This window comes from Podarcis cretensis (genome assembly GCF_951804945.1).
Source record: "Podarcis cretensis genome assembly, chromosome: 9".
In the NCBI taxonomy this organism is placed as follows: Eukaryota; Metazoa; Chordata; class Lepidosauria; order Squamata; family Lacertidae; genus Podarcis; species Podarcis cretensis.
Window position 1 is genome coordinate 40,210,718 of NC_137178.1, and position 12,839 is coordinate 40,223,556.

Below are 12,839 nucleotides of genomic sequence, written 5' to 3' on the forward strand. Positions count from 1 at the left end.
TTGAGGATTTTAAGTTAGCAGCAGTAAAATTACCTACAGTATTCTAATACACAACATATGCACTAACATTCAATTCTCAGTGGTCTAATAGCTTTCCGAAGAAGAATTTTATTTTTAATTAAAATAAGATGACTACTACGATAAGCTAAAATAAAACAAAACAGATAATGAACATGTTTATAAATTCTGACAACATGTGTCTGTAGCTTGGTACACAATGCACTTTTAAAATCAGCACTTACATGCAGATGTTTGAGAGTTTCACTTTATTCTGTACTTTGGTGATCTTTCTGTCTTAATTACACTAATGTTCTCATTTAAAATTACTGATATCTATTTCATTTATTTAAAATTCAGTCTGAAAGTCAAAATGGGTCAATTACAGGAATGTTTCTGGTAAAATTTCTACAGGTGTTAATAATTTTCTCTAGCTTTCTTTTGCCAGAATTCCCCAATAATATAACAGAGGATACTCCTATGTAGTCAATTTACTAGGATACTATTATAGGATGTAAAATACACTGGAAACGCATATGCAAGGGTTCACAATTTTCCCACGTCTATAGGCATGCTGTGGGTAAGTAACTCTAGGAGATTGTGTAAGTATTTTGGAATTCACACTGTTACTGCTCAAGTTCTCATTTATAGCTGGGTGAAGCAAAAGTCTCAACTCATGGCAAGAGCTAACAGGCATCTCATCTGGCATGTTGCATATTTTGCTATTGTACTCTTTCTTTGAACACCAAGGACCAATCATACCACCATAAGCATTCTTTTAAAGAACTATTGTTCATTTCGAACATGGTTCATGTACATGGAGCTGTTCTTCAAACTAACCTAAGATGTAAAAGAAAACAACCCTGCAGAGTGCATAAAATTTAGTTCTGGTTCTAGATATGGGTTTATAATTTATGCCATACAAATGGATGGCACACACCACAAAATGAGCAACAGGGCCCCCAGTATAATAAATATTATATATATGCAAGTAGTATGCGTGTCTAAACACAACTATATACAGTGGTACCTCGGGTTAAGAACTTAATTTGTTCTGGAGGTCTGTTTTTAACCTGAAACTGTTCTTAACCTGAAGCACCACTTTAGATAATGGGGCCTCCTGCTGCCGCTGCACCGCTGCTGGACGATTTTTGTTCTCATCCTGAAGCAAAGTTATTAACCCGAGGTAATATTTCTGGGTTAGCAGAGTCTGTAACCTGAAGCATATGTAACCTGAAATGTATGTAACCCAAGGTACCACTGTAATTATTTGCCCAGATGTATTTTATTGTTGCACCCACACTCTGTTCATAGATGCATTGTTATAAATACATGCATGATTCTCACTCTCATGAAGAGATGCTGAAGTATGGGAGCAAGGCAACCTTTCTAGCCAAGCAAAGTATAAAAAGCATTATTTAACAAAACAGCTTCTATGTAATTTGGAATAGAAATCTCCCAAAATAAAGTTTTACAAGACATTGGATTAGATCCTATAGTTTGGTCAATGCAGTGGATTTCATGTGCATGAAACAGGAATTTGCTGACTCCATCTGCAGCCCTCAAACTTGCTTGCGGCAGGCGAAGAACCTGTTATAATGGTATGGGATATGATGTGGAGGAGATACAGAGGGACAGGACTGTTCCAAGCCATGCCCATCGTCCAAAGTAAGCGAAGCAGATACTTGGGATCCAAGCCATAATTTTTGCCATTTGAGATAGCAACAAGTCAAGTCCCTAGTTAGTTCTCTGTGGGGATAAGGGGGGCAGGTTATAGTTCTGCAGACTTGAATATGCAAGCCTTAGTATGATCAAGACCTCAGACTACAGTGACATGCATAGGGACATGCTACATATATAGCATGGTACCCAGCACCTTACTACACAACAATATTGTTTGCCAACAACCTGTCTGGTGATCTGACAGGCTGAAAGTTTTGCTGGAGTATCATATAGTAGATTGTCATATGCAATAGTTGATAGATATCTGGGGAAACAATAGACCTGAAGCAATTGTACCAATGTATTTCCAAGGTAGAATTCTTCAGAACTTAGCCCAAGACAGTCGTGTGAGAACTGAGTAATTTATAGGTCAAAACACCCTCTGAATGACAGTGCTTTCACCTGCTGACATAATTGTGGAAATTAATTCTGGCATTTAAGATAGAAAAGTAGTGACAGATGAGCACATGACTGACATCTGGTGCTTGTATGGGAAGTAGAGTTGAAATGACAAGATGGAGTCCTATATACTGAGGTGCTGAACAAAGCTTGTTCCAGAACCAGGCCGTGATGAAAGCTTAAATTTCTCACAGTTAACAAAACATTTGTGATTATAAGACAGGGGTTTCCCCCCCTTTTACTTTATACCAGGGAGCGAGCAACTTGAAGGCCACGTTAGGTCCAGTATAAGATATGATTTGGCCTACAATGCAATCTTCCTCAAACCACATCCACCTGCCCGACACCTGATGCCATAGATGACATCTGGTGTGGGGCTGGTGGACACGCAGGTGCATTCTTGGCAAGCAAGGCTTGCTATTGGTGCCCATCATCTGATCAGCAGTGGCAGCGAGCCCTGGCTACAGACTTCTCAAAAAGCAACTCTGCAGTGTAGCTGATACCTGCCCCAAATGGGCTTGCTATAAGACCCAACCAGCTGATCAGAGTTTACAGGAAGCACTGCTAGGATGATATTCCTTTTTATCGCTGACTTGAAATGCAGGCAACCTCCATTTTAGGTGCGAACCGATACGTGTGCGATTTCACACACACGCACAGTGCTGAACCAAAAAATATCAGAATACCAGTAACATAATAAAAGACGTCATTAAAGGGTGGGGCAGGGCAGAGGTAGAATGGGGTGTTTCTATTGCACATTATTTCATGAAAGCATGCAATGTCCTGGAACAGAACCCCTGTACAAATCAGGAGTTGCCTGTAAATTCAATTTTTCCTCTTGATTTTTTTTTACAAAAGAATTGGTCTTAGTTATTGTATTATATGCTTTGTTTAAATAGTTTTCTAAAGCATTTGAAAATTATATAAATACTGAAAAGTATAAATACTGAAAAATAAATAAATAAGACAAGCTTATTTTCATTAAGCTTCCTGCTGTTCCTTCAAACCTTCTGCAAAAACTACTACATCAGCAAAATCCTTCCTCACCCGCCAACAGGTTCATCTTTTCTGCAACTCATTTTCTGTTCTGATTATTCCTTATCAATCTCTATTTTCTTTCTCCATCAGTCTTCATCATTTATATACCAATACCAATTTGAGTCTTCCGGCACTCATGTTTATTTAGCCCAAAGTACAACACACATGAGGTACCAGGAGACAGTGTTATAATCCTGACATTTGCAAAATACACAAACAAATAAGGTAGGGGAAAATATATACGGGGGAGAACAAACAACCTTGCCCCATAACAATGTGGCATGGCCAAGTGAAAAAAACAGTGACAAACAGGTGGAAGGGGAGAATAGAATATAATGGCTGGATTTGAAGATCAGAGACACCTAGATTGATATGTAGAAAAAGCCATTGTTTGCAGGGGAACCAAAGCTGTTTTGAAATGTGCCCTAGGGATGGAAGAAAGAGTTGCTCATGTAAAATCAGAAGTGAGGCTACTGAAATAGTCTGCTCATTCCGGCTGCCAGACCCAATGAAGCACTTATCGCATAGCAAAGGGACACAATCCGTTGGCTTACTTGCAAAGGAGTTGCATTTTAAAACATTTTTAAATGTTTTCATCTGTGAGCCAACTCTTATTTTTATCAGAACTCGCAAGCACAGGAAACATGTTGGAATATGTTGAAACAGTTTATTGTAGGGGGCCCACTTGTCTAATACCAAGTTCAAGTCTTTGAACAAGCATTTTTATAGAGCCAAAATGTCACCCAAGCAAAAGATGATGGTATCAGCAGATGCAGAGTAACCCTGAAGTTTGCAGAAGTAAATATTTTTTTAAAATAATAATAATAATAAATGGAACATTCCTCCCAAATGAGGACTTAACATATTCATGCCCAAAGACTGAGTGTTGAAAAGGGTGAGGAAAACCCTGAAAAGTTGGTAGAAGGGGAAATGGAATGGAAATGCTTTAGATAATGTAAAAGGGTTGGAGTTCTGCTTCAAAGGCTCACAGGGTTTTCTGAGTTTCTCCCCCAATATAATCAGGATTCTTGTCATGGACTGGCTGGATGCAGAGGACTGGTGGGAGGCACCAGCTGGAGAACCCTTAAGGAAGGAGGGCTCAGAGCCAGGGGATTGGAGGTGGGATGATGATGAGTAGTCAGAGGGAGAAGAGGGAGCAAACTGGGAGGAGGAGGAGGGTGTCAGAAGCAAATGAGGTAACGGATTTTAGTGGAAGAGGCTGTGGTAAAAGCAGAGGTTGGAGAGGATGGGACCCAAGAGGTAGAGATGAGGCAGGCTGCTGAAGAAGCCAGGAAGTCTCCCCCTCCTGCAACCAGTTCCCCTCCCTGCTGGTCTCCCAGAACCAGAAGAGGCATGAAGAGGGTGAAGCAAAAGCAAACAAAGGTGTCAGAGTCTCAGATTGCATGGGAAGGACCTGGGGAAGGAGGAGACTTAGGGAGCTGTGGGAAGGCATGGACCTTCAGTCCTTGCAACTGCCTCAGTGAAGAAATATCTACTGGGAAGAACTGCTGTACTCACTAGGCCTGAGCTGTTTTGTTTCTTTGAATAAAGAGTTAACTTCACTGAAGCTGGGTGAGTTATTGCTGACCTGCTCCTGTCACCCACTCCTGACAATTCTGTGTCCACTGCTCAATCCTTATTGAGCTGTCATTGGGGTTTCCCCAGCTCCAAAACACTTTTTGTCTTTCTGCACATCTTTTGAGCCTGCTGATGCCTCCCTCTTGTGCACAGGTGGGTCCATTTCGGCTACATAAGTTGCAGCATTCAGAGAATTGAGTTGAGCTTGTTATTAGTAAATACACTTGGGGCCTACAATAAAGTATTGTAGTCTTGAGTTCTTCTGTTTATGAATCTACCTATGTCACTGTTATATCAGGTGATTGCTATATCAGGTCAGCTCCACCTACCTGTTAAACTCGACCTGAGATGGATGGAGGAAATATTAATTGGTCTGCCGATCTGATATGGTTCCCCACCCCTGAGGTAAGTATGTATGGAACAAGATGAAACTGTTTAGAACCCATGAGGAACAAGGCTCCGGTTCAGCTCCTGTATAACACTAACCATTAGCTTTTGTCTCAATACACACATGAACACATGTATCAGAAGGGAAATGAGATAGTCACAAGGCTATTTTTATATTTCATGCAACAAGACTTATATCACCCTGAAAACAAACAGGAACCCTAAATGTTCAAGGGAAGGGAAGGGAGTGGCCAATACAATTTACTGCAGTTTTGTTGTCAAGTTTCACCGAGTAGCTCAATTTTAACAAATCTTGCAATTTCACTGTTTGTTTGTTTTTGAATATTACAGAAAATTCTATTCTTCCACCTGAACTGTACACTTTTTTTATCAAGAACTAATCTGTTAAGAGTTTTCAAAAGGGTTAAGTTTGTGGAATGTTATAGACAATTCTCTCTCTTTTTTTTCCAGTGAATGGTGCTGATTTCTACAAGGCACACCAAGTTTAAAACATATTCTTCCAAAGACTAGTTTCACTGAGTTACAAAATGCAAAAATAAAGTTTGAGCAGTTGCTTTTCCAGATCGACATTTACAAATAACCATTTTGGATGTCCTCCCCCATCCTGGCAACCTGGCCTTTGAAAAATATCCTACAGTCCTTTTTCCCAAGCAATTTAATGTGTGCTTGGGAAGGGCAATTAAATTGTCAGAATTTTTTTTAAAAATGTTTTAAACTAGAAGGTAGCCTGGAGTATAGTCATGGGGTTGATATTGATTGTCTGAACAGAGAACATTAGTCTTCAGGTATTTACTCTGCCACCTCTGCACCAGAGGCTCTCCTTCAAATCAAATCAATCCCTTGAAGAGATGGCTACTGAAATACATAAATGAGGCTGCAACAGAGCTGATTTTTGCTCTCTAGGCATTACTATGTCTTGGTTTCTGATTGTTTTTGAATCTTTTCCACTTCTTCCAATTGTAAACTTTAACAGACTGCATCCTCTTGGGTAGGAGCTATGGGAACAGCCCTTTCCCCATTTGAAATCCATTGTAAAACCCACTATTTAAATGGAAACAGGATTACAATTACATCTTATTTTGTTTCAATATTTAATCTGTATAGTGTGAATTCTGCCACAATGCAGAACACCAGTTTTAGTATGAACTATGCTAATTGTGAGATATTATTGTGTATTTTTATTCTGGATTTATAAGTAAAGCAGTTTACAAGGTAAACTAAAGTAAGCAGAATTCGTAAGTAAAAGGAATCATTCAACAGTGTAACAAAAGAAAACATTCCCCACTGGAAAGACTATCAGCCTGATCCACATCCCAGTTCCGCTTAAATACTTGGAATTAAACCAAAGCTGTTCCCCCTTGAACAAAACGGGTATGAATCCAGTTGCTTTGAGATAAATGGATTTTGGAATGGAGTGTATATAATTGAAATAGAATGCTCTGTAATTAATTATTAAAAAGAAACCACAGGACAGAAGAACAGAAGTCCACCAGGAATGTTGGTGACATCCTAAATGCAGGAACATAGATTCAAAAGGAAGGTCACCAGAATTGTAGTTCAGATCATATCTCTATAAGATGTCATACTCATTTATTATCAAAGTGCCATTTTAATAGCAATTCTACATTACCATATACTCCACTGTGGTCCCTCTTGTAAAGGTCCTCCATGCACTAAGTTCCAACATCAGAGGCAGTGTAGAAAAGCATCCTCAGTTAACTGTTTCAGTTTCATGAAACTCCCTAACTCCCTTCCTAAAGGCCAGGCATATCCAAAGTCCCTTTCGGGGGCCTAATCTGGCCCACCGGTCAATTAAATTCAGTGGCAGTATATGTCCTGGGGTAAAATCCTAAAAAAAGCTCAAAAGCTCAACAACTTTGGGGTAAAATCCCAAGAAAAAAGCTCAACAACTTTGTTCAACAACGCATGTTGTTCAGATCATCCAATCTGGCCCTCTTTGAAAAACGTTTGGGCATGCCTGCTATAGACGTCTGCTGAGACACTAGCCTGAATGCACTTTGCAAGGTGCATAACTTCCATTTCAAATGGTCAATTCCTTCCACTTTTTTTTGCTACTCAAACTATATTCAAGTATGTCTTGATACAATGGAGAACCCTGCTCCACAATCACAGAAATATCTCTAACACATATCTACATACAGCTATTTCACATGATACTTTTCTCCACGTAGATGGAGGGACTGTATGAAAAAAGAATTTTGTGAACCTGCTCTGAGACGTTTTCATTTTGCACAAGTTTATGGTGCCTGGGTTAAAATTCTGTCACAATGTTTGATTGGTTAATTCACAGTTTTTAAAACTTTCATGCAACTCTAAGAATCAGAAAGAATTTTTTTTTTAAATTAAAAACCCATTATTTTTAATGCAAATTCTTATAAATACTGCAGATCAGCAACTATATTAAAGAAGACATGTTCCAATGCTAGCTAGGGGATACTCATGTATCATCAAAACAAAATATCCTTCACGCTTCAGTAACTAATTGGCAACTAACTAATGACTGCCCAGTTGTACAACACAAATCCACTAGTACAATGGAATTTTTAGTTTCTCTCCTCTCCCCTCCAGAACCCACATGCCCCTCTAAATTTGCTCCACAGTCCCCCCAACCCTACAGGACAGATTTGGGAGCAGGGGAAGGAGAAGTCCCAGTGCACAAGCCACATTAGAACCCACCCAATGTTTTACTCACAGGCAAATGTAATCAATAAACCAATCAATATAATCAACTAAAACTCATAATGAAACAACTAAGCTTTCTTTGACTATGGGGCAACCTTATTATTTAGACTTTCAAGCCACCATCTACAGTTCCTTGTGTTTATGGTTCATTTGAATCTCAAAAGAATTGACATCTACTGTTATAAAGGAAATTAGGGTTTCCTACTAAGTGCACACAAGGAAACGGGTGGCTCTGTGGGTTAAACCACAGAGCCTAGGGCTTGCCAATCAGAAGGTCAGCGGTTCGAATCCCCGCAACGGGGTGAGCTCCCGTTGCTCGGTCCCTGCTCCTGTCAACCTAGCAGTTCGAAAGCACGTCAAAGTGCAAGTAGATAAATAGGAACTGCTCCAGCGGGAATGTAAACGGCATTTCTGTGCGCTGCTCTGGTTCGCCAGAAGCGGCTTAGTCAAGCTGGCCACATGACCCGGAAGCTGTATGCCAGTTCCCTCAGCCAATAAAGCGAGATGAGCGCCGCAACCCCAGAGTCGGCCGCAACTGGACCTAATGGTCAGGGGTCCCTTTACCTTTACTTTACTAAGTGCACACAAGACTTGAACTCACTTAAGCAGTTTGTTAGATCTCAGCTGCTTCGTTTTATTTTATTTTATTTTTTAAATATTTGCTTGCTGTTACTTACACTGAGCCCCAAGAATTAGACAGGTCCAAATAAATAAATAGTTGCCTTAATAGTGTTCTTTACTTTCTCTGATTCAAAAAGCTATGTTTAATCTTGATGATGGCAACTGAGATCAGAAGACCTATCACAGGGCTGGTACTTATTCTACTCACTCAACTCCCTTTGAAGCAATTCACTTATTGGACTGTATTATAACTGGTGCATATGGTTGGCCATTTTGTACAATAACTACAGTGAGAAATGACAGATTGTACAGTACACTATTTTTGTCACCTGTACCATTCTACAGAACTTAGCACATTCCCAATGTATGCAATGTAAGAGTGTTTGTCACATGTGACTATGACAAACAGTAGTGAAATTTTAGGACTTCTGGGTTGGCGCCATCGCCGAATGGCGGACTCCCTCCGAGCTCCGGAGGGAGCCTGCTCGGCAGGGGCTGGATTCTACCGCGCCGGCGACGCGGGGACCCTCAAAAACCATGGGCGCTGAAACCCATGGGCATGGTGACTCGGCTGGCACCGTTTGCGCCCCCCCGACCATGCGAAGGAGCCTTTTTAAAGGCTGCGGAGCGGGTGACAGGGGGGGGGGTGCTGTGAGTCCTCCGCTTCCCCTGCCGAGCGAAGCCGCATGCCATTTGGCGGAGAGCGCTGACTTCTTCCATTGAAAATCTGGACTTAAAAGAACAACCCGTGAGTAATTGGAACTTGGATTAAAAAGGGGAATAAATTTTTTCTTAAATTCGGAGCGAACGGGGGAGGTATAAAAAGGAAGTCAACCTCCCCCCTGTTGTAGAGAGCTAAAGCAAAGGACCTGACAACTAAGATCGAGCGCAACCTTTTCTTTTGATAAAGATATTAATTTCGCGATGGAAAATTATAAGCTGGGCTGGAGGAGAAGAGTGGAATGTGAATTAAAATACAACCCCCCCCCCGGAAGCCCCGGGAGCGATCCGTGAGAGCGCCTGGAGAGGAGAAATAGAGGTTTTGACAGCTGTCAAAGGAGCTGCCAAACTGAGAACAAAAAGAGAACTTTGTTACGAGGACTTTGCTGGCTACATTTGTTATAAATTGGACATAAACTGTTTAAAATAAGGAATAATAAGTTACTTTGACTGGTGGGTGAGATCGGGAATGAAACTGAGTTACTATAATCCCTCTAGAGGAGCTGCGGGTTATTACAAGTATCGCTGGCATGGAATTTGAATCAGACATTTTATCTCCTGGGAAACTGCAGAAATGGAACACTATTTTGTCTACAGAGGTCTACACACTAAAGGAGACAATAGATTTATCTATTGAAGAATGGAAGGGACTTGACGTAATGGTTTGTTCCTGAATAACAAAGCCTCTGTAGAGGAATTACAAGCTTTTTGGAATTAGAACATTTCTGCAGGAGAGCAGGGGGGGAAAAAAAGAGAGGAGAAGAGAGAACAACAAAGAACAACAAGAAAAACAAGAACTGGACAAAGGTGGAAGATAGACCCTTTCTAAGATTGGACATTTGAAATTAAAGATGATTAAAAGATGGCAAAGATTATTAAAAAGACGGCAAAGCGGACTGGTGAAGGATTATGGCTTAGATTATGGTTTTAGATGTGGGGACTCCAGGAGACAGTGGATATTGATGGACATGGGAAACGCAACCGGGAAAGGGGGGAGGGAAATTTGGAATCCAAAGGGTGTTAAATTATATCTTATTCTTTTTTAATTCTTTTATGTTAATCTGTATCTCATATCAAAGAGGGGAACTCGTGGAAGGGAACAGGTCGATTTCAGGGGATGGGAAAATACTTTTTAAATTGGGTTAATGATAATAATTTTAAAATTTGGGGTAAGAATTTGTTGAATCTATTTGAAAGAATTGGAATACAAGAGGGGGTGGGGAGGGGGAAGTCCTAGAAAGATGATACTGAAAATAAGGCCTTAAATTTGGATGTTTTTCTTTTTTTTTTTGTTATATTTGAAAATCTTTAATAAATATTATTAAAAAAAAGAAATTTTAGTTTTTAAGACTGTCTGAAAAACAATTTCTGCATTCTTCAGAAGTATTATCCAGTTGGATTATTGCTACTATAATATTGCACACTGCATTGCTTTTAACAATAAGGAGACAAATGAATATTTAAAAATGACTAAAATATTAATTGTTCTTTAATATGAATGGTTAAAGTATTTCATAAAGTGTGCAACTGAGCCACATTAGAAAACTTGAAATTAAATGTTGGCAGTTAATTATTGCAAATATGAGAAGGTGTATCAGCTTTACTAAAGTATCAAGCTTTACTAAAGCTAAGTATATAGAAACAAAGACAATTTGCACTCTTGAAGCCTTTAGTGTACAGTAGAACAAAATATACAAGCAGTTTCAAAGCAGAAGAAGCTTAATTAATTCAACATCTCATTTCTCCCTTTCTTCTTTAGCAGAAGATGAGAGGATCTAAGACCATTGTGATTAGATCACATTATTGACTCTTCCCTGTTTGGTCATTTATTTCAAAGGACTTACGTCATATTTGGCATTATAGTTGCTGACATATTTGAAGACATTAGTGCAAGAGGTTAAGATGCTTGGCCCAGAACAAACTTTCCAAATTATGTTGCCTTCCTAGACACCCATACAACACTAACATAATTTCAAATAGAAATTACCATTTTTAAAAAAAAGAAAAGAAAATGTGAGTTAAATTGGAAAATGGGAAAGAACTATTCAATGAGAGTTTGGTAACTTGCCCCTTGCGCTAATATTCACTTCCAAAGTATTTGTAATAAGAAATATTAAATCTCAGTTTTAAACTAATTTTCAGTATAATTTGTTTGATTTGGCTCATTTTTATAGGAAGGCATAACACATGGTAATACTGAGTTTTAAAATAATTACAGATAAATAACTACCTTTAAACATAGTATATATTCTTCTAATGTATTTCTGATTTGGAGAATACATGTTCTCTGGTTTGCATTACTTCAATTAAGACAAAATGAGCTAACATGTAGGAGAATTAAACAGGGTTCCTGAAAATATAGTAAGCTCTGTACACAGTCTTCATATTCTGCTGACATTAATTAAAATAATCAGTGGGGATTTTTTCAAAGGGAAAATATGCCTTGCTCATACTGCTACAGTTCATGTAAGGTAATTTGTCACAAAACCATACGAAGGGAATAAAGGAATCTTCTACCTTTCTCTCAAATCACTGCTAAGTTCAGCCTCCTATGCAAAGGATTCGTACAGGGAGATGCCATTAAGATATAATTAGGTCTTGAAATGCACAGGTCAGGGAAAGAAACTTAAGGGACCTCTGAATGTGAGAGTGTTTCACCTCCTCTCAGATGACTGGAGCTTAAAGCTCCATTGCCATGCACTGTACCTGCTGCTATTGTCAAGAAGCAGATTTTACACTGACCATGGTCTATGGCTGTTTTTAACGTCGCTTCAGGATGTGTCGATCCAAGGGGGTTACGCACAAATCGTCGCCGGCGCCGCAAGTCATCTTCCCAGTAGTCAAGGCGCCAGAACTCACGAGGACGACTACAATGAAACAGAGGAACCACATATGTTAGCAATTATCAAACAGCATGGTAGCACTGAATTTCTGCATAAAGCTTTCCTTGTTTGCTCTTTTTCTTTTTCAAAAAAGCACCCTAAGCCCTTTTCTGCGATCTTAAAACTTAGGTATGTCCTTGAAAATAACAATATCACCTTCCAGTCTGAGGAACTCCTTTCCCTCCCCCCCCCCCCGGAAGGTGAAATGAGCACTAAATACATCATTTTGAAATGAATTGCTGACAGTGTGATCAGTTTCCCCACACTCTAGTGGCATGTGCTCCGATTTCAGCCTCATTTCAGCCTCAGCAGGGCACCTTTCTCAGTGACTGCATTTATAAACCAGAATAGGGAACAGGCTATTATAAATATGGTATAGCATTACCTATATTAATCAAAGTCTGTCCCCCTTCATTTTTCTTCCTAATTTGTGCCTTTTTGCACAAGGTCAGTAAATCATACCACAAATTCTTGGTCAAGAAAGTGTTAACTTTAATGAATACTTCTGTTACATGATTATGCATGTGATAATAAAATATTACTCGGTTTAGATGTGCAGGAATTTAATTAAAATAATCTCTTAAAATATTCATTACTTTTAGCCCCTGAGGCTTAGAACAACACAAGAAAATACATTTCGTTTCCATTTCCTGTTTTTAAATAAACCATTCCAGGAGAGTAAAACAGCAATCTATTTTCAAACAAATCTGATTGGATTTCTGTTTTATGTAGCTGCATGTTTCCATTTAATTAAGAACTGCATGTTACAGT

At 39.3% G+C, this 12,839-nt stretch overlaps 1 protein-coding gene across 1 annotated transcript in view; it reads right to left on the minus strand.

Annotated features, from left to right (window-relative positions):
• LRBA (LPS responsive beige-like anchor protein) overlaps positions 1–12,839 on the minus strand; it is a 357,313-nt gene that overhangs the window by 162,080 nt on the left and 182,394 nt on the right. Inside the window, 1 exon segment of the mRNA XM_079990486.1 lies at positions 11,929–12,053. Within this exon segment, the coding sequence (XP_079846612.1) occupies positions 11,929–12,053 (125 nt within the window).